Source organism: Ixodes scapularis, unplaced genomic scaffold (assembly GCF_016920785.2).
Source record: "Ixodes scapularis isolate PalLabHiFi unplaced genomic scaffold, ASM1692078v2 PGA_scaffold2__306_contigs__length_199485367, whole genome shotgun sequence".
NCBI classification, from domain to species: domain Eukaryota; kingdom Metazoa; phylum Arthropoda; class Arachnida; order Ixodida; family Ixodidae; genus Ixodes; species Ixodes scapularis.
Genome location: NW_024609857.1, coordinates 63,617,171 through 63,644,216, shown reverse-complemented (window position 1 = coordinate 63,644,216; position 27,046 = coordinate 63,617,171). Strand labels below are relative to the sequence as shown.

Below are 27,046 nucleotides of genomic sequence, written 5' to 3'. Positions count from 1 at the left end.
GTACGAGGCTCGCTCCGACCCTTTTACATGGGGCATTCACTACAGTGGAATCATTGGGAGCACGGTAGGCGATAGGATTGGACGTCACATCGTACATTTTTTGGGGGGTCCCGGAGCCTTGAGGGTGCCGGTGTGAATGAGGGCCAAAATGTAAATACACAGGGGAGGGTTTCGGCGGGTGAGAGGAAGCCTCGCAGGGCTAGGAAAAAGAAACAGCTTAACATAGGGTTCATAAACATGCAGGGGGGCAGGAACAGAATAAAGTGGGAAGAGATTGAGGCGCAATTAGAGAGCGAAACTTTGCAGTGTATGGATTAGCAGAAACACATCTGAAGGGTATGGAAGAACCACCATACATACCGGGATATCATTGGATGGGATGCAACCGGGCCAATGGGGAACGCAAGGGAGGGGGATTAGAGGTGTTAGTTAAGGCTCAGGAATGGGAAAGGGAACAAGAGGACTGCAGGGAACACATATGGGTCAAAGGCAATATTGGGGGTCTGGACACAATCTTGGGTTTTGTTTACCTAAAAACAGGGAGGGATGCAGAGGGGAGGAAAATGCAGAACACTTGACATGTATATCAGGAGACGTTAGGGAAATCGGCACTAACAAGGAAATAATTATCTTGGGGGACATGAATGCATATTTGGAAGACTTTGATGGACATACAGATACAACAGGGAGGATGTTAGAGGAGTTCTGCGAAGCTCTTGATCTGGTATTGGTTAATGCTCAGGTAAAATATGATGGAAAAATAACATGGGAAAGAAAGAACTCTCACTCGACTATTGACTACTGTTTAATGTCGCGTAAGATATACAACAGATTAGGAGGCATGGAAATAGATGAGGAAGACACAAAAAGTCTGGGGAGCGACCATAAGAGAATCAAGATCAGATTCGGCACAGTAAAATCAGAAACGCTAAATCAAAAACAAGAAGGTAGGAATAACTTAAATGATAAACAACTACAGGAGGTATCTAAGCAAATCGAGAACATAGTATCCAAGCAACCGGTAAGAGAATGGACATATGAAGACTTAATTAGTGTTTTCAAAAGAGAGTTAGAGAAATATCGAATCAAACAAGGAGGAAGAAAACTAAAACGTAAGCTCAAAAGCTGGTGGAATAAAGAGGTTAAGGCAGCAATATCGAGACGCCAGGCGGCATCTAAAAAACACAGCTGGGCAAAGAAAATGGGGGCCACACTAGACGAAGTAGCATCAGAATGGGAGGAATTTCAGGAAAGAAAGCGGGAGGCATCAGCATTAATACAGGCGAAAATTGGAAAGGCAGGGGTCCAGTGGATGATAGAGATAAACCAGAAGGATAGGAGTGCGGCAAAAAGGTTTTGGGAACACATCAACGGGCAGGGAAAAAAGACCGAGGGGTACCAGCAGACACTAACCACACAGGAAGGGACAAAGGTAGAGGGGGAAGAGGCAAGAGATTACATTAGACATACAATCGAAGCAGCATTTTCGGAGTTAGAATCAGATCAGGCCGTATGGAATGAAAGCGTCTACACAACACAAGAGGAGGATCATAGCGAAGAAGAGGAAATGACCACTGGGGAGTGGGAAAAAGCAGAAGGAAGGGTTCCGGTTGGAACTGCGACAGGTCCAGACGGCATACCAATGAGATTGATAAAAGTGCTAGGCAAAACAAGCAAATTGAAACTAAGGCAGGTGATTGACCCGATATTTATGGGAGGGGAGGTACCCAGTGACTGGAAATTGAGCAGGATGAGATTATTACATAAGGGCAGGGGAGACAAAGACAGTATGAAATCATACCGACCAACCGCAGTAACTTCAGTAATATACAGGCTAGCTATGCAAATTGTAAAAAGAAGAATGGAAGAATGGGCAGAGAGAAAGCAGATCCTAGGGGCGCTTCAAAATGGTTTCAGGAAAAATAGACGACTAGATGATAATTTATTGGTAATCACTCAGTGCATAGAGATAGCAGTGACAAGTCAAAGGCCATTATGGGTAGCATCTTAAACATCAAAGGGGCATATGAGAATGTGAATCAGGAAAAACTCTGGCACTAACTGAAGAGATATGGGCTAGAGGGAACCATGGTTAAGTTTCTAGGACGGGTTTATACGGAGAATAGGGCGGTTATAACGTGGGAAGCCGAAACTACAAGACCAGCAGCAATAAAAAGAGGTCTTAGACAGGGTTGCCCATTGTCTCCCCTGCTCTTTATGATATACCTCAGGGAGATAGAAAAAAGTTTAGAACGGTGCAACCTAGGTTTTGATCTGACTTACATGGAGGAAGGACATGAAGTAAATCAAGTATTGCCAGGGTTAATGTGTGCAGACGACATTGTACTCGTATCAGAAAGTCGTGAGACAATACAGGAACTGATTAATATTTGCAGCAGGGAAGGGGACAATTTAATACTAAAATATAGTAGGGACAAGTCTGGTATAATAGTTTTCAACGACGAGAAGGGGGAGCCCCTGGAGATACAGGACACATTAATAGAACACGTAGAAAAGTACAAATATCTGGGAGTATGGTTAAGTGAAGGAAGACGGTATCTAAAAGACCATAAAGATATTGTAATAAAAAAGGGAAAACGAGATTCGGCTATCATGAAACACAGGGCACTATAGAACTATAATAGATATGAAGTTGTTAAGGGTGTATCGAAGGGAGTCATGGTGCCAGGACTGCCATTTGGGAATGCGGTATTGTGTATGAGGTCAGAAGTTCAAAAAGGTTTAGAGATACATTGATAGACGTGCTGCGCTGCGAAGTTCTACAATGTAGAACTTCGCAGCGCAGCACGTCTATCAATGTACAACCAACTAGCCCAAACCCAAGTCCAAGCTTTATTAGAGATACAGCAAATGAGTGTGGGTAGGTTGCCGTTGGGGGCACATGGGAATACACCAAATGAGGGAGTACAGGGGGATATGGGTTGGCCATCTTTCGAGAGTAGAGAAGTGATCAGTAAAGTAACATTTGAACAAAGACTAGCTGAAATCGACGATACACGATGGGCAGCGAAAGTGTACAAGTACCTATATATGAAACGTCTAAACACTAAGTGGACAAACCGAACCCGCAAGCTGAGATTTAAATACATTTAACGAGATGCAGCCGATCAGAGCATATCAGTAGAAAAGGGAGTGAAGGAAACATAGGGGAAATTGTGGGAAGAGAGAATGCAGGGGAAATCAGCTTTAGCAATATACAGGGCACAAAAACAAGAAATAAAGGAGGAACAGCTGTATGATAATTCAGTGGGGAGCTCCTTGTTGTTTGAGACTAGAACGCGGGTGCTGCGAACGAAAACGTATAGGGCTAAATTTCAGGAAGTAGACATTCTGTGTTACGTATGCAACCGCGAAAGGGAAACTATAGAACATGTAATTTTAAGGTGCACGGGGCTTCGTCCCGCCGTCTTTCGTGGATGACTACGGATTTGGAGGGGGCACTGAGTTTTTCCGGACATGAATGGACGAATGGATAGGGAAAGAATGGGCCTTTTCCGGGGTTTCCATGTCGCATGCGCGCCAGCAGCAGACAGGAGTCCGCCATTTTTGGTGGCGTGGTACGTCCGGCTCGTGGCTGCAGGAGGCAGCGGTGGTCGCGCGTTTCGAAGCTCTCCGACAGGCTCTAGCGCTGTTTCGTTGTTGACTGCAGCAACAACAGCAAGCGTTGTCGCGGTTTAAGCTTGTTTGGCTTTCCTTCTACTAGCCTAATTAAGAAACGATCACTATATTCGTGACGTTGAAGGCCAAATGAAGACGATTTAATTGTTTCTACCTTAATAGAGAACTGTGTCAGTTTTCGTTTAATTTCCGAGCTTTCCCAGTTCGATATCATCCGAGCAGTCAAGTTGTCTCATTAACCGAACTGTTCTCAACTTGTCTTGATTTTTCGAGGTCATTCAGCCTAAGGAGTTTCATTCACAGGTCTTACTTTACTATCGTTCACGTACTGGAGACATCCTTTATTGGATTACGAAAAGGATTAATGTGACTTTATGAACAAGATCACTCAGAGAAGCAGATTGACGAAAGTTACCACAGCCAGGGTGTCGAACCGGAACCGAATCGAACCGAAAACCGGAACAGAACCGTTATTTTTAGCCGAACCGGAACTGAACCGAACCGAAATCTTCGCCGCCATCTTGGAACTGAACCGGAACCGAACGGAAAAAAATATAACGGTAACCGGTTTAAAACGGTTCAAGGTAATATTTTTTTTCTTCTTTGCTAGTATCACAAAATGAACATATGGTAATAAAAAATTGGCGGCTGTATTTCTATCTGTTGATCGAATCGTCATATACATAATTGCAACGTATGATAAATTGTGGGTTTTCATGGCACCTTTGTTGGCACTATGATTAACCATGTGTCAAGTTGTCACGTGACGTCATGGTGTCAATACATGTTGTCAAGTAATGTCACGTGGCCTCGTGACGTCACGTAACTCACTGCGTTATTGAGGAAGTCACTAGATGTATTAACCTTGTTGACAGCATGGCAAAACATGACATCACAATTTCGCACCGAGAGTCACGTGACACCGTGACGTAAGCGATTTTCATAACCCCTAGTCGAGTGCTCGGGTTCATGACAATCAGCATGGCCAAACATTTAGGTAACGGCTCATGTCAATTAGATATGATAATCAATAGCCCAACACTAACAATATCTGAAGCTCAGCCCAAGCTTTTGCTTTGCAAACCCTTGCAGCCTAGGGCATAACTGTGATGAACACTGGCGGTATATAATTAGGGTCAGATCACGTGGCCGCTTGTTCAAATCGCGAGTTGAGGAGATATCGACAGCTGTCTCTCTCCTTTATTTTTTCTGCATCTGTTATTAGGGGAAAACTAATAGATGCTTCTGCAACCTGTCAACGTCACGGGTTATTTCTTAACACTATTTATTGAAAGTACAAAAAAAATGTTGCAAGACCAATTTTACATAATTGAGGCATTGAAAAATTTTTTCGTTGTTGCTGAAGTATATCGGAAAGATGTCCCTGAGAATAGAAGTTTTTAAATGACTAAATGCGACCTATTAATATGACGTTACATAGAACTACACGTGTGTACGGAAGGAATACCTAAAAAAAGATATTTTAGTGACGTGAGAGGAACAGCCGAACGTTGACAGTCGCTGTAAGTCTCACACGAGCGTCGTTCTCAAGCTATAGCCCAAGCTTCGACCCCTCTGTATTTTGTTTAAATGAGCTATAACATATTTCTATACATTACTAAATACTACTCAGGATCAGTCCCTAACGTTAATAACTGATTGAACTTGGCTTTGTTTTTTTTTCTAGGCAATGGTAGTCGCCGAAAAAATTAGAGAAATATGAGCATCGTTCATCCCCTCAACTCGGAGCCAGAAGCGGCCACGTGGCCTGGTGCCTACCTTATGCCGCCAACGTTAATCATACCCCCGCGCTGGAGTTTTAAAGGAAGAAAACGCGTGCTGGAGCTCCAGGCATTGTTAGAGTTCGACTATTCTCATCACCACAGTGGTTGGACATGAGCCACTACCCAAGTGTCCGCCGAGGCATTGATTGTTACGAGCCGATGTACGGTGCTCACAAAGTTCTCCTGCCCAATCCATGAGTCGCGCTCGACTGTCGACAGGCGGGTGGTTTTGATCCCACAATTACGACATCAATCTTTGAGAAGGCAAGACTAAAAGAAATAGTCTCGTTCAATCCTCGCAATTTCACCGCGACAAAGAAACTTCTGAATCAGTGGCGCCCTGTGCGAGTACATTTGGACCAGGGGACCAGTATGCCTCGGAAAAGTCATGCACATTCCAACCCGATATCGTTTCATGACCCCTTTAAACTTCACGGGGTGCAAAATAAAAGCAATAGAAGGTGGCGGTTAACAAGTGTCAAATAAAATTGTCGAATTAGCAGACACAAACGAAGGAGGCATTTCCTCAGGAATACTTTCAGCCTTTCCACTCTGGTGAAGAAGGAAGGCCAGAAATGCTGTACTATGGTGGGAATGAAGTAATGGCCGGCGTCAAGTCGGCAAGCCAGACTGGAAAGGCTGGAGGGGTTGCCGCCATTTATGAGCGACGGTGGCAACCAAACAACTGGCAAGCCGGCTGTCTGGTTGCCGTCGCCATTTATAGATGGCGGTAACGCATGACTAGCCCTTAACAGCACCACTGTATAAAGAAGTGCGTCTGTGTGTGGGGCCGGGGGGGGGGGGGGGGAGTTTTAGAAACATACTGTGTTGTAAAGGTTCCTCTTCCCTGCATCTTTGGCGCAGACCAAAAAGCGTGACCCTGGAAACTACTTTGATTGGAAAAGCGCTCTTGCCAAAAAGCACGTTTTTGTCGTGCCAGACGCTGGCGCCGTTCCTCACGACGATGCACTAAGAATAATAATACTAGCCTTTCAAATACTTTGCTTTCACTGAGCCTGCACCTCCTGCAGCGTGCCTTTGGCACCGTCGAATTCGACTTTCTCAGCAAGAAGGAATCAGAATGACCACCAGCCTATAGTGTGAAAACGTCACGTGCATACCATGCTAAATAGTTCAGCTTTCTGGTGAAATATGATGTTCGCAACACTAGCCATAGATGTCCTAATTGTAAATTTGTGAAGTATTTATAGCAGTCTCGCGATGAGATATGGCAGCCTAGAGAAATGTTAGAATGCATGACTATTCTAGCATAGCGCTGTAAAGTGAGGGCCCAAAACAAGTGCAGGTAAAACCGGATACTATAACATTTGCCTCCCGAGGCAGCATTTCTTAAGTTTCGAGCTCATGCAAGCTGATGAAATGTAATATACTAAGATTTCAAGAATCTTTGTCTGTCCTTCGCACTGTTTATGTAAAATCATGAATATCATTGCGTGCATCTTTACGCATCTCTTTTTGCAGTAAGGCGTTCTGGAAGGGATTATTTAGAAAACATAACATTAATTATTTTTCTTTTTTTGAACATTTCGTGTATTTGACTTCCTTTTCATCATGTGAGCATAGAGTCCTTTTTAGCGTACCCTGCAACCCGATGTTTCACACTGCCAATCAGCAAACAGAAAAACACTTTTACGTAGACTCCACAGCTCGCGTAGTTTCGAGTATCGTCCTTCCGTGTCGGTCTCAAGCGGTTATGTGAACTTTATAGAGTGAAATTTTTTTATCAATATAAAATATATTTAATTACAATACCCCCCAAATTATTTGAAAGCGGTTCTGCCAATCTTTTCCGGCGTTTTTATCCTCGACAGGCACGTTGTAAGTGATATGGGACGGCCTTACATACATTTCTGATTTTGAAGCTAATTTAAATAACTATGTGTTCCTCACACATATAACTTCTCAAACATATAGAAATCTGTTATTGGCTTTTTTATCTGGTGAACATTAGTTTTATGTGTCTGTGGGGCTGGACGAAAAGAAAGTAAACAGGGGCGCGCGGTGGAACTATGATGATTACGCACGCAAACCGTCAGAAAGTGTCCAATTAAGTAGCTGCCTTGTCGAGTAGAACGTGAAATACTACTTCGTTTTACTAAACAAAAAAGAAATTTGAAGGACGCTTAAGCTTCGCCTTTAAAAGTGAAACGCGACAGCGTCAACGGGCCTCGTTTGCATCGCATTCTCATTTGCCGCGCAAGCGTGCCTCGCGTGGTCTAGTGAAAAGCGTCTGACTCGCAACTAAAGGGTTGTGGGTTCGAATCCTGCCTAAAATATTTAATTTTTTCTTTAAGGCAAAGGAATTAATTTCAAAAGTGAAATCGTTTGAAGCATACGGTGACCTTTATTTCGCATTACATATCATGTTTTAATCACCCTTATTCCACGCGTGATATAACGTTTCACGTAAGCATTGTGGGTTGTTTGAAATTCTTGAGCTAGGGTATGTAGCTCTGACGTCATGAACCTATCGACCCATCAGGATTTTCCAGTCACGCCACCGACATCGGTTTTTCTGCGACATGAGCTCGATAACGCTGTCGTGTTAAAATCATCAATTAGCAAGGGTGATGCTCATTTGCAAATTAAGTTGTCCGGCATCTTGTCAACAACAAGCCTCAACAGCCAGGCTATGCCAGCTTATTCTGCATAAGAAAATGTTCACTTGGGCAAGCGCTATTTTGGGCCAGATTCGATCTGAGTGCGAAGGTGCGTATATATTAGAGTGAACAATTGCAATTACTCCTTGCTCCATGATTAGTCGCATCCGTGCGGTGCTGAGAGTAAACAATGTTTGGTTAGAACAACAGGCATTTGGATTGCCGCTCGGTGTTTTTTATAAAAGATAGACTGAAAGGAGTTATCCTAAAACTTTACATTTCGAAAATGTCATTGCTTTCAGCTCAGTTGGGTCGTCATCATATATATATATATATATATATATTGTGAAGTGTATTTCGTAAACCTTATTTCATGATATATGGCCACGAGGTGCATGCTCATTTCATATTTTTATGTGATGTAATTAATTGCTTAGTTCAATGACACGATTTCACTTTTAATACTGACACACAAAGTTGTACCAATCACGGGTATTTTAGACGACCTACCACACTTCGCGACAACATTTTATGCCGTGTAAATAGATCAGCTTGAACTTTAGAATTTTACTTTAACACGAAGAAAGGACAAGAAAATACAGTATAGTTTTTAATTAGAAGCTGATCTATTTACAGGTATGTACCAACAAGCTCAACTTTTTACTCTTGTACTTAAACATTTTGATTCAGGCAAAATATATTTTACTCGTAAACAAATAGATATTGAGTCGTATGAACACGACGTTATGTATGTTAATGTAGATTTTCTTCTACTCTTGCGTCAAAATTAAATAACTGAATTTAATAATTTTGGTAACTAAGAACAAAAGTAAATTGCACGGACGATCGAAGAAACTATATAGTTAATCGTTTCACAACGGAAATAGTGTATATTGCCAAAAGAACGCTGAAAATATGTTCTCAATTTAGCGGTTCAAACCGGTTCGAACCGGTTTGAACCGTTATTTTTGGCTCCCCGGAACTGAACCGGAACCGAACCGAAAGCCGTGAACCCGAACCGGAACCGAACCGATAAAAATTTCGGTTCGACACCCTGACCACAGCGCTCTATCTTGCGACCTGACCTTCATGATATCAAATTTTATTTATTTGAGAATACTGTCGGGCAACCTTTGAGGGCCAAGGCATGGTTTCATCACCAAAAGCATTATTCGTTGACATAAAATGCAGCCTAATGACCTGCTTCGTCATTATGTCATTAATCAGACCTGGTCCACACCATCAGAAATAAAAGCGTATGGAGATCGATGGTACTTCCCATCCACCCCTCTTACACTCTTCGTCAAAAGATCGAACCCGCCGTGATGTACAGTAACAAGTCACCTCATGACTTGTTATGAAGTGTGAGAACTCATGTGAGAACTCATTCGAAAAAGGAGATCCCATCTAAGGTAGTCCTTAAATCTATTTTGGATACTGAGCAAACTGACATCAGGAGTCGTCTCTAAGAGGTCCATGACAACGAACTACACACAGAAGATCTAGCTAGGACTGAAAAGAAGAGAGAAGTCAAGGAAATGAGATTTTTCTCGCTGATGTCCTGGAAACTACGAGTGTACTTTGTATCCACGGAACATCTCATCAAGAAGTTATATGTTTTTGTCCTCGGGCCTAACCATGGCGGACGATCTAACCTAAGTCACCAAAAAAATACTAGACAATACTCCGGGTCAACGATGTAATGACTTTTCCACAGAGACGATCGCAAATCGCATCGACTACGCTAAGTGGTATAATCACCAACGAGGGGAGGCAAACAACCCTATGTCCGCATACCTAAATTCTTTGCAATTAGCCTACCACGCCTGATGACTATCCAAAACAACAGTCTGATGTGCACGGGAATATTTCTCGTGTGTTGCAAGATATAACGGGGGCCTAAAGAAACCGAGACAGCAAGGATGGAGAATTTCAAGCTCTTGGTCCGTTCCAGAGCAGCGAAGCTCGCAAAACTGGTCAAAAGCCTCCCCAAAAGGACAATGAAGTCACTTTCAACCAGTATAAAATTTCCTCAAGCGAGAGAGAGGAAGAAGAACGTCTGAAGGTTCAGGAAGTAGTCGAGAACAACGATCGGATTATGTCTGTGGTGAGTGAGGGAACAAAAAAGCTTGGGGTATGATCATGTATAATGAGACCATGAGATGTTCATACTATCTATTACGGCGAGGTTCTTGTGTTCCGGGGGAACATCTTTGCTCTTGAAGCAAAGAGATGGTCCAGAGTCACATCCATCACTAACTCAAGTCTCATCGATCGTAATCATCCCTTATCAGTAGCAAGAAATACCGTCACAGTGAAGCAATACAGTCTATCAACCCTGTACCATATGGTCAACTGCACGTCCTTTAGCCTAATGGCCCTTATTGTGATTGGATATCAAAATCCCCGTTTGCAGCGAGTGGACAGGGGACTAGAGTATGGATCTGAGTGCCAAAACAATGTTACTACCTAAAGGTAGTAACACTGTTTTGCTACTCCTTGATCTATCATTGGGAAAAACATGCTAAGCATCGCTAAGTAGATTCCTCGTTAGGCAGTTTTTGGATACCGGTAAATTTGGCTCTACATTTAATAACACTATCTTCTTCCTTGAACTGCCCAAATAGTTAAGTTGATGCAGAATGACCACGTCGGTGTTGTGACAAAAATTCCCTAATCAATCAATCAATTCATCCCCCCCCTCCTGCAATATCCCGCGGACATCGCTATTCACAGCGATGAGGACGACGGAAAAAACATCTGAAGCTGCCATCATCCCCCTCCACCATCCCAGCACCACAAAAGCCCATGACAACGTGGGGCGGAGGGTGAGAAAGATTGTGGGTGGCCCACGGCGCCGGTCGCCCGGCAGTTGATTGCTGGGCTTGATGAGTAAAGGTCTCTGTTGCTCTGTGTCCAAGTTGGATTTTCCATCTTGCGGGTGGGTGGTACGCATCGACGCACCCCACAAGTTCTCTCAACAAGCTGGAATATGCTGTTCGTTTTAGCAAAATGTGTCCGACGGCCCTTTGGCTTGACAATAAACTCTTTCAATATTAGTGATTCTAATGCCTGTGTAGCATAGCATACATTTTTTGTTCAAAAAGCAGCATCAAGTGAGACTAGCTCGATCCATAGCATCATTGCTCTTTTGCTTTTTAATCATGCTGGCTAGTATTGACGGAAGCGTGGGTCAGTCACCTTATCTTTGGCAGACCAACTTCGGTTGTATAAACATTCGTGCTGATCTTTGTTTCGTGCATAAAATCGTGATAAAACATAAATTCCTGCTGTTTTTTTTTTGTTTTTGCTTTACCTGCGTTCTTAGGTATTGCGCGCACACAGCATCGGTGCGATGTTGAATCGCATTTTTACGCAGTGTCGTGTACCACTGAGTACTGATGTACTGTACATTGATTCATGAATACTTGGCGCCTTTTGCGTTTCCTCCAGTGGACTGAGGTTACAAAGGCTGGTAGGCTGTAGTGACTTCTATAGCTCGTGACGATCTTGTAAAAAGCTTCATATTTTAAACTCGATTGCCAGGTACGAGTTATTGATGTTGAAATATATTGCCCATTTGTATGTGACTGTACAGAACGGGATGCTGTTAGCATGGAACTTTAATCACTGTTTTTATTCATAGCTGAATGACAAGTATTAGGACGACCAGTTTTATGGAATCTGCTTATGTGGGCAGCCGAGATAGGTAGGTAGCGAAATTCTGTGTTGTTTGTGCTGTCCTGCACATTATTTCACGTCTAACATTTAATCAATACACTGAACATTCCAACTATATTAGTCACGTACGAAATCCCGCCGACTTCATGTTTGCGATTAACGAATCTTACCATTGTGAATAAGAAATTGCGGCAGTATTTAAGACGGGTGGGCTTGCGGAACGATCTGCCTTTTTGATTTTTCATATGTTTTTCGACGATTGATTTTCGCGTTGAATTTATGCAAGAAATCGGGGCCCGTGAATGATTAGAAGTACTGATTTCCCTCCTGAAGTAATAGTTGAAGAAATATTTCTTCCGGTGCTGAGGGCATCCCTACCTAAAAAGAAAAGCAAGCTGTTTCCTCATTTACAGGAACCTAGCCTCCATCTTAGTGATCATGACAGAGTCCTACACTATAGTCCTCTTCTATAGTTATTTATTCAAGATCTGTTAATGCTATTATAGAGCGGGGTGACCACCTTTCTATGATATGGGTGCCTACAAGTATGTAAAAACCAAACTACGACTAGGAGTTTGACTTTAACAAAAGGAAAGTAAAAGTGCTTTACTTCTGGTTTTTATTTGAGAGGTTACTTGTGCGTACAGTGAAATAAGATACTCATTTTCTGTACCACCATAGGTTGTTGTAGAGTTCTCGCCGTACAACCATGGAAGGGTCGAGTTTCCTCGTTGACCGACAACCTGCAAGGTAGAAAGTACACGCATTTTGCATCTGTCCTAGTTCACTTCGCATTACTATATGTTTTATTTTGATTTTATTGAAAATAACGCTGATAGTATTAGCCCCGAGAACAATGCGTGGCGCCACCTGACGGGCCTATCGTCGTGACGTCGGATGGAGGATTACGTGACCGTTTCCTGCACTCTGAATCAAGGATGGAGTGTCTCGGTCTTCACTTTTCTTAATACTACGGGTGTTTAAGGATTCTTTTAAACCAACGTTTCGTTTCACTACTCGACCCAGTCAAGTTCCTAAATCGACTACCGTACGAATGCTGCCGGAGAGCCGGTGGCAGGCGAGCAGGGAAACGGTCGCTGCACGGAAGCGCGGCGGCGTGGAAGGTACGGGTCAACTTGTCGTTTTCGGCGGCTGTCTCGCGCACGGCAATGGATGCTTAGGAAATGAAACCTACCGTTGAGGGTAGGAGAATTCTTTTTAAAATTCTTTCCAGCCGGGCATTTGGTTACAACTGTGTATTCATTTTCAGTTGTGCTGTCTGTAAGCAGCATCAATGCGTTCGTAAACAAGGCCCACGAAACATCCCGGCTGTTACTCGAGTGCGAAAGAGTTTATAAAGCGGGACACGTGTTCTCCTGTAGTGTCAAGAAGCTCGATACGGATTGCTACACGTTTATTGGATTCGTTCTCCAAACATAGGCGCTCACTTCGTGCCCGCATGAGCTGGAGATAACACTGAATGGAAGAAACGTCGGTGACACATCGTGCTGCTGCATAGCATGGGTGAAGGAACATGCTGTGTATCGTTACTTGGTTCGGTTGTATGTACCCACCGGCCGCGTGCTGTGAAATCGATCGAGGATCTCGCGGCCAGAGCCGGGAGCGAAACAACTGGAGGTTTGCGATTTGCGATGAACGTTGAAGTGCGGCGCCTTTTCCCAAGTATAATCGGTCGTCTCCCGTTATCGTGGCTCAGGAATAAAGAACACAATTCTTGTGGCTCAGTGGTAACGTGCTCGCTTCCCAAGTCGCGAGTCGCAAAATCGATACGATACGGTGCATTTGATTATTTATAATGTTTTTCAAGCACAGGTTTTGTAACTTTTCTGCGATGTCGAAATTTTCGAGCGACGAATATTAAAGCTTGTTGATAACATTTAATTGCATAAACTAATATCAGAACATCCAAAGGTCAATGACAGTTCGTGTACATCATTGCCGCTTTTATCTCTTCTGTGAAAAAAAAAATATTCAAATATTCCTGTAGCTAGGTATATTAGAGTTGTTGAATTGTTTTGTTTGGGCCCTTATAAGATAAGCAGATGGGTTACAAGAAGGAAAATATTACTTGCTAATACGAGTGCAGCTACTTGTATCAGCAACCTTTAAAGCAAAATAAATGGAGCCACATAACATTCTCAGATTTATGTAGGTGCTGGCTGTTTAAATACCACTAAGCAGTGCGTGATGTTTGCATTAAAATGATCAGTAATTTTTTTCTTATTACCCTCTGTAAATTACTCTTTCAAGTCGATTAGCACTCAGCTCTACTTGCATTGCGTGCCGCCAACTTGTACATTTACTTTTAACTCCATTCAAATGACATTGAAGTTGTATGAGAAAGGTACTGCTATGCAGGGTGAGAGTGTTTACGTTTTATGAATCATATTGGAATGCTTCTCCTTGAGGTAGATGTTGAAGCTGATATTTGGGTCGTTCGCGTAACTGCGGCATTGCGGCGCCGAACAGTAATTAACCATTGCTCCCTGAGATCGACAGTTGCAGAAGCCGATCCACGCGGATACTGATAAGGCTTCAAATACAGAAAAGAAAGCGAAAGTACCGAGCGAACGGTTTCCGAAGACCCCGACCAAAGCCAGACGGAATAGCTGGCCTTATCACGTGATCCCCCATCCTACGTCACGGTCGAACGATCGCAGCGCTCCAAACGGTCCCGCTCGGGGTCAAAATAAAACTTGTATGGACATTGTCCTGAATCGTACTGAATTCTGATTTTTCTTATTCTTAAAAACCTGCAGCTTTCAGAACAAACATTTATGTACTGACTATACTGCTTCCTTGTTAAAATAGTTTCAAACAAAGGTTTTTTCCTAAAACTGAGTAACTTAATAAACAGTTCGTGTTATTTGAGCCCCAAGAGCGCTAACCAATTGAAACCGGGCTATTTCAGGATTTAAATGTATGAAGGGAGAATATCTTAAAGCGATATGTAGGAAAGCCCTATAAGGTACTAGGATTAGTTCCGGTACAACACGTATGGAGTCAAAGACGCCACAAAGTCCTGCCTAAGCATAATCAGAATGGCAGGCAGTGGGAATGGGTGTTAACATCTGCGCATCTGTCCTATTCTGATATTGCGGGTGTTTGCCTTTACTTTCAAAACAAATACTTGCCGCTAGTCTGCGAATAAGAAAGAGGTACAATGTATTTATTGTATGAAGCATTACCCATACTTGGCTGAGGCCATCAGAGCCCCGGGGGGAGGGGGGGGGGGGTGAGCTGCAGTGAAATAGGCAGGGGTCGGTGGGGTGGAGTGAAGTCGGCAGGAGAGGGTGAGATGGAGTAAAAAGACCCACGTGCACAGGTGGTGTTAGGTGAACAACAAAGCTCGAATAGCCTTCTCGGCTACCTGAACCTGAACTTGTACAAGCTTAATGTCCCCACAAAGATTACACTTTTTTTATTAAAACGTAATATACTCTTCCTGAGACCCTAGGCTTTCTTACTTCCCAAATAGTTAGTTATTCGGGCAATGCTCGGGGAAGCAGTGGTATCAGTAATTGATTAAGTACTACTTCTCTAAATTTGCATCGCAATGGCGAGGTCCCATGGTCCCTAGACTTACAGTGACTGCCACAAGGTGGTGTCCCTTCTGGACCTCTTAAGAAGAGAGTGAAAGCAGCAAAATCGAAGAATGAGTGTCGGGTAAGCAGACTAAATCAACCTTGTAGGCACGTGATCATTCGAGATGAATATTGCTCAAAAATGTATATGACAATTGTAGAGAGCTCATTGTTGCTAGAGACCAGGACAAGAGTGTTGAAAAGTGGGATGAAAAGAGCCACCACCTCTATAGCAAGGCGACGGTGCTGGATACCTTAACCAGCGCAAGGCTCAGAGTGAACTGAACACGCGCTTTGTCAGCGTTCTGCTGGGGCTCATGTTCATTCAGTGGGAGTACCAGTTCCGCCCAAACGCTGACACGGCACTCGTACACCATCTTTGCCTTAGCTGGTCAGTTGTAGGTGACTTATAAACTTAGCACTACGGCATGGATAATCTAGGAGTTGATGACATGGCTCAATACAAGATGGTTCAGTGTGTGGAAAGTGTAGAAGGGGGGAGGAAACGGCTGAGCACTTTATACTTTACTGTATTGGCGGCGTGCGCGAACCACAGGAGGCACTCTTTTACCTATCATCATCGTTTTTGACGTCATGGGTAGGACAGACTGGGTCAGACCGCGCTGATCTTGGATACCTCGGCTCGTCAGCTCGCTTCGTGCGCTGCTTTGGTAACGCGTGGCAAAGCCTGTTTAACACGTTGTGTTTATCTGGTGAAGTGATACTTTCAGTTTGAAATTCTACCAAATCTTGAAACTGTAGCACGCGTAGCCGAGCTAACAAGAACTTTTTGCGCTGAGGTGTTGAAACGCTCGGATGTGGTTGTGTGCTGTTGTTTACCCCAGTAAAAAAATCTGGATTATGGAAATAGAATATTCAGCGCTTTACCCCACTACATCTATCACGGCGAATAGGGTGTATTTTTGTTATGATTCGGATAAAAGAAAACTGAGTGAGGAATGCCATGTCAAACTGAAAATAGGAAACAAAAATTCGAGAACCTCTTGCGTGTGTAGAAAACACTTCAGTGAAAGCGACTCCGTGTAATCTGTTGGTTCCTATTTGTTCTAAGCTGGTCTCTAATTGCTTCCAGGTTAATTACTTTTTTTTTAATTTTGTAAACCAGTAAAGAATCATTCCCTCAAAATAACTAGAGAGAAGCGGTGGCAGGCTTCCGAAGTCCTTTCAGTTAAATCCCTGCTTATTCACCCGGTCGATGAGAAGCGCGCGAGACCCCCTCCTGATAGATGTTTTAAATCTAATAAGTCGGTGAAACTTGAGCGTCCCCCAAGAATTATACACATGCTATAAATTACTACTGCTTGTATGTTTAATTCAACGGACCCAAATGCGCATAATGAGTGTTTTAAACGTGTAAACAGTTCTTAGTAAGAATGGGATAGAACAAATTAATCAATCGCCGGCCGGAATTTGCCGGGCCATCTCTGACAATGCAAGAATTTATGAAAATTACTGCTTTTCTTTCGACTAGAAGTCGCGATGTGACACACTTCTTTTTTGCCACGCATCCGGTGCGGGAGGAGCTAAGCGTGAGTTGCTGACTAGCATTTCCTCATCAAGAACTGTCGAGTCACACTTTTATTGAAGCGTCGGTATCGACAAGATCAATGTGGCTAAAACAAGTGTACGGCGCTCTGCAACACAACTGTGCACGCGTGCACAGCTAAAAGAGAGCACGTCATTTACTCTGGTGAATGTAAAACTTCCTTCTACAGCAGCCTCCACAGATCCGAAATAACAAGAATCATGGAGGCTGTGAATAGTCCTGACGCACGCCGCGCAAGCTGTGATGGGGAGCTGCGCTGCTTGTTTTTGAATATTTTAAACGTTTCTTTAATGTAAAAAAAAAAAAAAACTTTGAGGTGCTGTTATTCGATAGAAAGATCACTCACAAAAACGTCATACACGGTTTTTTTTAATAAATTGTTTTTAATCCGCATAGATGCGAACTAACATAGCCACTCCGTGCTTTGACATAGCGCGTCGTCTACTCGCATCCTACCAGCTCCGTCACAGGAGGGCGCCCGCGAGGCTGCGCCACCAAGACATTCTGTCGCCCATAGGGCTTCACCAAGCAGTTACCGACGGCGAGAAGCTACGTAAAGGTTTAGGGTTGTAGAAACATATATTGGTGAATTTAGCAAGCGGTCGCGCTTCAGCGTGGCTTACAGGAGGGTCTTTTAGAGGAAGGTGTGAAATCCGGTTCGTTCTATCGCTCCGTTCAGAATGCACCGATGGCTTTATCTTGGAGTCGAGGTCCTAAGGACGGTTATCATGAATCAGACAGCTAAAGCTTTACCACGATGCGCTTCGTGGGTCTTGCATGTCCACACGGGGTGGTGAAAATCAGCTGGAATTGTTTCTCGGTGGTGTGGGCATCGGTAATGTGGGTAATGATAAATGATAAGTCAGTTCTTGTTTTGATATTTTGATGTCTTCTAACTGCGGGAGAAAATCGGCTGTTATTGTTCCACCTGTGCGGACGCGTCTGAACAGGTATGTTTGCTGTCGCTTGAAGCCTTTGGTGATGGGGTCATGTTGTTGAATACAATATCCCAGTTGCTCGATCTGTTTTCTTAACGTTTTATAGTGTAGCTTCAGGCCCGCATAGCTCATATGTCTGCTAGTGAAATACTCTCATTGCTGGCGAACATGTTTTCGGAGGTGCCTGCGCTTTTCAGAATTAAGGCTGCCATGGTCGTTCCAGGAGCATTGAAGGGAAGGGAGAGAGGCGCTTGCAGGCTGGACGTTTTTAGAGTCCGGTTGAAGGATGCTGACAGTTGGCTTCGTGTTGAAGGATGCTGACAGTTGGCTTCGTGCTGATCACGACAAATTGATGGAGGTGTCATGGGGATATGCCTGTCGTCGGGCGGAAATTCATCTGAAATCCGATGAGGCCATCGGATTTCAGCTGGTAGGAGTAATGCCTTTTAGTGCTCATTGCCTCCCGCGCAATCGAGTCGACTTCTGGTAGGTCGGCGCCTGGACCGTTTAGAAGATAGCAATGCTAAGCCTCTTGGGGCCTGGGCACCCCGACGGATGTAACTGCGGCGGCTTCGGGCTTCGTCACTGCTTGTCCCAAATGTTTCGGCGCGCTGCCTCCACTCATGCGAACTTCTCCTGGGGCTTCCTCTCTTCAATGCTGCGGAAACGACCATAAGAAGAACCCCCTTTTCCAGTTTTTTCTTGGAAAAAAAAAAAAGCCAAGACATCTGCTGCGATTCGGATAAAAAGCGCACAAAGTCGACTAAGCTGTAAGATACAGAATATATGTTACAGCTTAGTTCTTTTACAGACAGTTTTCTGAACAACACCATCGCAAGTGTAATTCAATGCACGCGCAGTGCAAAGCCCCATCACTAGCACCAGCAGTAGTCACGACTATATGTCCACGCATAAGTTCATGACGTTCAATTCAAAACGATTGTTTTGACCCATACACTAGACGCCCACGATATAAAAGCTCCAATTCACTTCCAGACGCTAAGCTACACAGCACGTCAGAAAAAAAAAAAAGATTAAGTGAAGCGAATTAAAAAAAAAAAAAAAAAAGAACTTTGAACAAAACCGGCTACAAAAATTTATCTCCCTCGTGAAGAAGATGCAATCCGGATTCATAGGTCTTATCCTTTTTTTCATGACGTGAATTGGTTGATTTGAAAATATTGACTCCATGTCTATGGACATCTCCTCCATGGACTTCGCGGTCCACATTGCGGCATTGACTACCAATCCCTCGAAGAGATACCTGATTTACCACTCCAGTCGTCCAAGGAGAAAATATTCTAACCTGACATAAGCCTCGTTTACGTAAAGGCGACTTTAGCGCATCGACTCCACTCGTTCTTCGAACGAAGCCGACGCGGCAACGTTTACATGAATTCGCAGCAAGCCCCACACGAAGGTGGCGCCGCGCCGTGTCAAAGCTCGAAGTTACGCAGTTCCGGCACCAGCCGCACCACGTTTTCCGGTGCATCGCACGTGTAGGCTTTCTGACGTGTTCAGTGAACGTAAAGATCGTGTCCGCTGTCTTCGGTGCTGTGGATGAAGTTACGAGACGAAAGAAACATCAAAACCCAAGCGCTTAGGGCTCCAGGCCGGGCCGCCGGGTCACTCTGGACCAGAGGCGACGTGTGTGCGCACGCTTTGAGGACGCCTCCGCGCTTCGTCGCGCCAGACCTCGCTGATCGCGACCGGACCAACCGGACCCCCATTCCGGAAGGCTCCTGCGCAGCCAGGAACGGCACCGAGGTAGGAGAGGCTCGTTCTGCGCTACCATGCAGTGCTCTACAGTGCTTGGAGCTCTCGGTGTCGTTCGTGCTTGCGCCGAAGCCTTTGGGACCCCTTCGGACGCGCAAGTCGTACTTCACAAGGCTTGGACGGGAGTCGCCCTCACCGAGCAGCTCCGCTGTATTCCGCTTACTTATGGCGGCAATGAAAGCTCGCGTTTGCTCTCGGGAAAAAATTGCGGGCGACCATACAGGACCGCTCTCCGCGCCGCCGACGAGGTTGGCCGCCGCCATGTTCTCAACTGTTCACTCGCTCCCGCAGCGAGCGCCTTCCCATAATCCTCCCCGTTCCAAATGCGATGCGACCTCCGTTTACATGGGGTGAATGAATGCGCAATCGCCATCTCGATCCACCTCTGTCTAGCGACTTTAAAGGGACCATGAAATGACTTTTTTACTTTTTCCAGATAACTTTTACATTAAACCGTCAATGTTCACTGAATGCCGAACAGGCATCCGTTTTCGTCTCGGTTTATTAACTTCTACACAAAAAAAATAATGAAATATCGACTTTTTCTTTCTCTCCAACTGACTGTAAAACAAGCCGTGACGTACGCTGTTTCCGGAACCGGAAGTTCTCTCGGCAGTAGGAGAATGGGACAAGTTGGGGTGCGCCGGTAGGTTTTACTGCGCTGATGTCACCGACGTATTTTCTGAATCGGCGCCTCTCATCGCCGCATCGCAGCTGAGCGAAATTCAATATGTTGCGCTACAGCGACAGCATGGGACTAGTCCCAAACGCCGGTATGCCTGTTGGGAAGTGCAGCGAGTGTTACGGTGAAGACACCAGGAATCAACCCAACTGTCACTGTTGGCAAAAGGCGGCCCGTGTCAGTCGTTTGCAAAGCGACGTAGATGGAAACAAATTGCCAGGGCGCTTTTCGCGGCCTCGGAGATGCAGGAGCGAGCCGACGTTAAAAAATATACGTTAGAACTACGAGTGTCAACAAGAGCCACGTAAATACCTGTTCACACTCGGAGCGGATGCGCGCGTTTGATGGAAGTGCTGTATTCGCGCTGTTGGTAAGCGCTTCGGGACCGATCTTTTACGATTGCATCTCGATACTGACGCGACACTCGGCAAAGAAAGGTTGGACCGGCATTGCATGTATACCTCCCACGAACTGTTATAGCTCGACAGTGACGTGCAGTCTGTCAGAATGAAAATGGCATACCAATAACAAAGTGTACATACCGTGTTACGAAGGTAATCCATACGGCGTTTATTTCAGCTCTATGTCACATAAAACAAGAAGATAGAATCGACGAGAGTCCCTTTTCGACGAGTGTTCGTCAACACTGCCTCGGAAAACAGGGGGAGAGATTGACCTCTCCTCTTAATCTAAAATTGAGGTCAGCGATCAAACTATAATACGGGAAGGGTCCACAAGGGTAGCGCGGGCATATTCCATTCAGCACGCCAGCCGGTCGTAGGCAGACGGTCTTGCGACGAAGCAACGCTGCGCCGAGTCGGAGTGCCTGCTAGGCCTATATTCTGAGCAGCTCGCTTCGTCGGAGTCGTTGGATGCGTGGCCATTGTCGCTCTTCACGGGTGTTTGTGGATCCAGCGTTCTTGTTCGTCGTGGTCTGTTTTAAGTACTTGTTTTTCTTGCTGCTTGAAGTCGGCACCCGCGAGAAGAACACGTAGAAAAATAAACGTTCAGTCAGAGTTTTGAGAGGAAGGAAATCAAAGGACATAAACGTTCGTCGCGACCCAAGTAACTCAAGTCGGCCTAGCCCTACTGCGCACGCGCAGTAGTTGCTTCGTTTACCACACGATAGATGGCGCTTGGCTCTCAGCATTATGGTTAGGTGGCGGAAGCTACCGCCCGATCCAAAGGGCTCAGCCGTATTCATCCATCCCTCCACCCATCAAATTTGGCAGTTTTCGCCACACATCTCTAATTATGCTACAAAATGTGGATCTGAATATTATTTAACAAAACCCCTTTTACGACCCCCCACACCTTTTTCCTTTTACCACACCTTTTCACACCTTTTACGACGTGCGGTGGATGAAATTCTACTTTAAAATCATTTCATGGTCCCTTTAATACGATGCGCTTTCTTTGCGCATTATGCCGTTTATATGACCGCATTGAATGCGACAACTGGATTCGATGCGACGAAGTCGCATTCATGTAAACGCGGCTATAATTGTGAATGAGTTCGTCTGGATAGATAAAAATAAAGTCAACTCCAGCTTCAACAAGCTAGAAACAGTTTCACGCGATTGAAAGAAAACGAAGGAGATGAAAACAATGATACTACACTCGTACTTCAAATGCAAAACTTGAGAAGTTCAACGCTGCTTTTCTCTCCGGGTATTAGGCAACGTATTCATGTTATACGTCAGTCTAAATATATCGACGTTTTGCTCTGCGTTTCACCTTCTGCGACACAAGCAGCATGTTAACATGTCGCGGCGGTTGCTCCTCGTGTCAGCAAATGCTGCACTGGGACTTCAACTTGCCCTGAAGGCGAGGCAGCCGAAGGTTTCAACCCATTCCTGTCTTCTTGACGGAGGGAATAGATTTCCTTTTAAAACTTTGAAGCCTGTCTTCCTGTCTTCACCTGCCAGCATTGAGCCGGCGAAATAAAGCGTGGGCAAACCTCAAAATCCCCCACCTCTCTTTTGTTCCTGCTTCAAAACATTCCACTTTACTCCTTTACGTCCCACTGCATCGAAACCATCGTTTAGTCTAGCGAATCTCCTCAGTTATCCTCAGTTATATCCTCAGTTGTATCTTGAGAACAATGACTGATCGCCTACTCCTGAAGAGGCAACCGCGTCTTGGAATGGAAGAATACTATGCCGCACTCGAGATATTGGTTTTTCCCTGTAGCTCCGCTAACTTACGACAAAGTGGACCCACTCGCTCTTTAACCGCTTAAGACTTTCATTTTTCTTTTTCTCAGCCAAATCGAGAGCCCTCTTCTCAAGTTCAAGCTCACGTTCATAAGTTAATTGTTTGTTGTCCCATTCTTTTGACCCTGACTCTTTCCCGTGCGTGCCTATCTACGTTCCAAGCTCTAGCAGGCTATTCAACTCTATTGCAGAGCGAAGACTCCCCAATATTCCATAGTGTATCGTCCTGTCCCGGATGCCACTGTATTGAGAAAGGTTCGATACTTATCTCTTCTGAATTTATGGATCACCCTTCTGCACTTATGGATCACTCAGACAGTAATAGGGTTCTGAATGTATGTAACCACATGATGGAACCCCTTTGCCGTGGCAGAGTACAGGAAGCCAGTGCAGTATCCGACAAGTATGGAGTCGGAAGATGCATTTCCTGACCTTCGTGATCTTCACGACTTCAGAAGCAACAACTGAGGTAAAAACCCACTTGTAAATGCGTGTTTATCATGATGTGTGTTAGTTCGGTGAGTAAATCATTGCCACGCAATTTTTGTAACGAGACGGCATGGTCCCGACACGCAAGGTCGCCATGGGGTCGGTCGGAAGATAATCCAAGAACATATCAAGCGCGGAAGTCGTGCCGGCATATGCTACTTGTATTCTTGCACGAAAAACATAATTTCATTAATTCATTAATTCTTCTACTACGAAGTAGGCGGCTTCATTTCGAGAGATACTGGAGCGACCCAGTGGTATCCATCGTATGCTCACTTGTGTGCCGTTGTTGGAGTGTAGTCCTAGAGGCATTTTGAAAATTATTTTAATTATGGAGCTGATAGTGTGATGTTTCTTGTAAGCTTAGTCTGCGTCTTGCGAGTCTGTGTAACAAGGACGTTTTTATGCTCTCTGCCTATGTGTAATAACAAAGCTGGGATCGCGATGCAAATGTATCGCGATAGTACCTTCGAGATACTTTCGAGTATCTGTATCTCTTTATTGAGACGCATTTGAGAAATGTATTTGTATCTCAATAGTGAAATAGTTTTACGATGGATCGATTGTATCGCGAAACTTTGAAAGGCTCCGATATCTCGATGCATTTGTTAAAGTTTGGCTGGTGCGAGGGGTCTCCAATTTTATATGTAACCTCCACATGACCTTCTCTGGAAACGAAAATAAGGGAGAGGGGTGGGTAGGAGATAACTTTGTATATTGCTCAAAGTAACAAACAAATATATTTCGAAGAATGACAGCTGAGTTAGTCTTTTTTCCCTGGTATCATTTCCTGTAGATTCCATCGGTCCGGCTTTCTCGTTCGATCTCGTTTTCTACCCCCCTCCCAATCTCTCCTTCCTGAGTCACTGAAAACTATAGTCAGTTACAGGTTAAGAAAAGATTTCGACAGAAAGGAGGGCAGGGGACGAGGAAGCAGACGAAATGCTGGAGAGGGGAGCAGCAACTGCTCCCCTCTCCTTTCTTAACTGACTTTAGAAGCACTTAAAGACCGACGACCAGTTCGCGCTTTCCACTTTTTCCTCTCTTCCTCCTCTCCTCCTTCTACCCTGTCCACCATTGCCTGTTTCCTCCTCCTCCAAGGTGAGGAGGATCTTCTGCCTTGCAGAATCTCGAGTCTGGTCGTCGGCCTTTAAGATGACTATTTTGCGACGTACTCTCATTTCAAGTTGCTGAAAAAAAAAACCTCAAAATCATGATGTTCCAAACAGGAAAGGAGGCAAGACAGGGCCCATTTTGAGCAGACCACGTTCACATACTATACAACTCTGAAAACGATGATTCCCCGTGTTTAGCAAGATTAAAAAAGACCCATGTGAGTGCCGAAGTCTGATAAAACAAACACGTGTCTTGCTTGAGAATTCGAATATTCCTATATCGTGCCGTACTTTACATTGCGATATATATGACGTTGTTTGAAATGCACTGCATAATTAAATATGCTTGCGGAGCATGGCCTTGTTCGAGAAAAAATGAAGTGAATAATGTATCTGTATCTGTATTTCGGAATATGTTTTGCCGTTTCTGCAGAAGTATCTCCGGGATATCTTCGTCCACCTCTATCTATCTCCTTCCGGGATTGCGTAGTGATACGTGAAAATACACTTTGCGGTAACCTTCATTTTGGTTATTACATAAGAAAAAAAAACACAAAACGTCACATTTTTGTAGACGTACGTGTTTCAGTCCCTCTGCGAGTCATTTTTATTTTGGCTACAATCTGGTAAGAACACAACACTTACCCATAAGCGCCAGTGTCCGATCGATTTCTTCCTTGAATATTTCGAACATTTTTGTAACGCCTTTTTGGCCCTGTAGAGAACGCCATGTGTTAAAGAGAAACCCGCCGATATTTTAAACTCTGATTTAGCTGGTAATTCGCAGATCAAATCAACTGCGCTCTTTCTGAACTGCTAGCCAACATATTTTATGAACACAAATTACGTGTAGGTATTGCCTTTCAGATTTACGCCGGTTGCGCGAGTTTCAGAAGGCGACTCTCTGCTCCCAACTCTGAAAAAATCTCCACTTTTCTCCACCCGTGTATGTCACCGGCGGGAGCGCGGATCGGGCACATCTTTTGTACATACCTTGTACGACAGACTCCAGAGGGCGGGCCGTCCCACGAAAACAGCCTTGGCTCCTATAGCGAGTGCCTTGATGACATCGGTACCGTACATCACACCACCGTCTAGATAGATGTCCATGTGTTTACCAACGGCAGCGACTACCTCCGGTAAGACTTCAATCTGAAACATGATGGAACATCAGGACCCATTGTATTGAGCACAAAGCGTAGTGGTTCATTATATACAAACAGACGCAGCGAGCAGACGACTCACCCCTCCATCTGCTCGCTGCACTTATTGGGAGGTAGTGCTACAAGCCACATCAAATGATTGATCCTCTGGCACACTTTGACCATCTATAAAATATCCTCCTTCTCCTCTTCAAAGTTACCTTTTCCACTACCATCGATTGGCCAAGTGTCCGTCCGCTTCCGGTTCGCCACTTCCGTCCTCCATTTGTATCCTCCCATGTCGCGGCCTTGCGTTCTCCGGCGGCGTGCATACGTATAAACACTTGGAGTACGCTTAAGCTTCGTTATTAAGAGGAAACGCGATAGCGAAACATATAAGTATATAAACTCGCACTCGTTCCCGAGCCGGGCAAGAGTGCCTTGCGTGGCCTATGTAGTAGCGTGTCTGGCTCGCGAACGAAGGGTCGTGGGTTCGAATCTCGCGTAAAATTCTTCAAATATTTCGTTAAGGCAAATGAATTAGTTTATAGAGTGAAATCGATTGGGACATACGGCGACCTTTCATTCGCATTACATCTCACGTTTTTATTCACTTTTATTCCACGCGTGACGTCACGTTTCAAATGAGCGTTGTGGGTTGTTTGAAATTCCCGCGCGAGGTCATGTGGCTGTGACGTCATAACAGTATCGACCACTCAGGATTTACGCGGCGCGCCACCGACGCCAGCTTTTCTCGTCAGGCCACCGACGGTGTATATATTGGAGCGTATGTCGCGTGTTTTCGTTTTAGAAACGTCATCGACCTGCTTCTATTACGGGGCGTTGGGTTTTCATCTTATCGTGCACCTAGGCGTGTAAACGCAGAAACAAAAAGGCATAAGTGATATTTGTTGTCGACTGTCTTGAAAACGAGCCTAAAGTCACGGCTTCGCATTCCATAACAGGACCGTGTGCGCTTATCGCATTGGCTTGCCCGTCTGCTGTATATGTAATAAGATTAGGACGATCTGTCCCGCAGTTTATTTTATGAATGTTTAAGCGGAAGGCTGCATCTGATTTCGAACCGAACGATCCGAGTAGACACGCAGGCGAAGCCTCGACAAAACTCGCGTGCCAGCTCTTGACAAGAAGCAATGGAAAGACATAGCCAGTAGCAAATACGTCAGGGGCACCGGCCGCTCATATCCTAGCCAAAGCACGAAACCTGCGAGTCGAAATCCCGCAGAAAGCACCGATCCAGCAAGGGTTTGCCAGCAGCCACCTGTCGCGGAACTCGACTGAAGGGCAGCCTAGGAGGCGCTAGCGTCGAAATGAGGGAGTGAGAGACTCGCGGAAAGGAGGAAAGAGCGAGAAATTTTTGAGGGAATAAGGGCTTGGCTGCTACTTTCCGTAGTATAGTAGGGCTTTACTACTAAGTGTGATCTTATTACTTTTGAAAGTAATAGAATTACTTCTAGCCGCATCTTTTTTTTCCCTCCCCTTCCTAATGTCGCTATTTGTCTCCACAACCCTCCTACCGAGGAATTCGCGAACGAAGAAAGCAGACGCTGGCACAAGGGCTCAATACATCGCCGACATTGCAGTCTTGGCTGCTGAAAAAGCCCCCATGTCGGCAATGCGCCGCACATTGTGCCGCCGACTTCGCTATTAGTAAATCGGTCAACCCAATTCCCAACAAAGATTTTTAACACACAGAATGTGTTTTATATTATATTAAAAAAATATTTTCTGCAGCCTCCGTGCACCAAATTGAAACATAATCTCGATGTT

At 44.7% G+C, this 27,046-nt stretch overlaps 1 protein-coding gene across 1 annotated transcript in view; it reads right to left on the bottom strand.

Moving 5' to 3' along the window:
- Positions 1 to 12,318: 12,318 nt before the first annotated feature.
- Positions 12,319 to 27,046, bottom strand: part of LOC8029013 (hydroxyacid oxidase 1) — an 83,350-nt gene continuing 68,622 nt past the window's right edge. The window contains exons 6-8 of the mRNA XM_040221881.1: positions 25,107 to 25,265; positions 24,759 to 24,828; positions 12,319 to 12,468 (exon numbers count right to left, since the gene is read on the bottom strand). Coding sequence (XP_040077815.1) covers positions 12,386 to 12,468; positions 24,759 to 24,828; positions 25,107 to 25,265 — 312 coding nt within the window. The 3' untranslated portion in view covers positions 12,319 to 12,385. The remainder of the gene's footprint in view (positions 12,469 to 24,758; positions 24,829 to 25,106; positions 25,266 to 27,046) is intronic.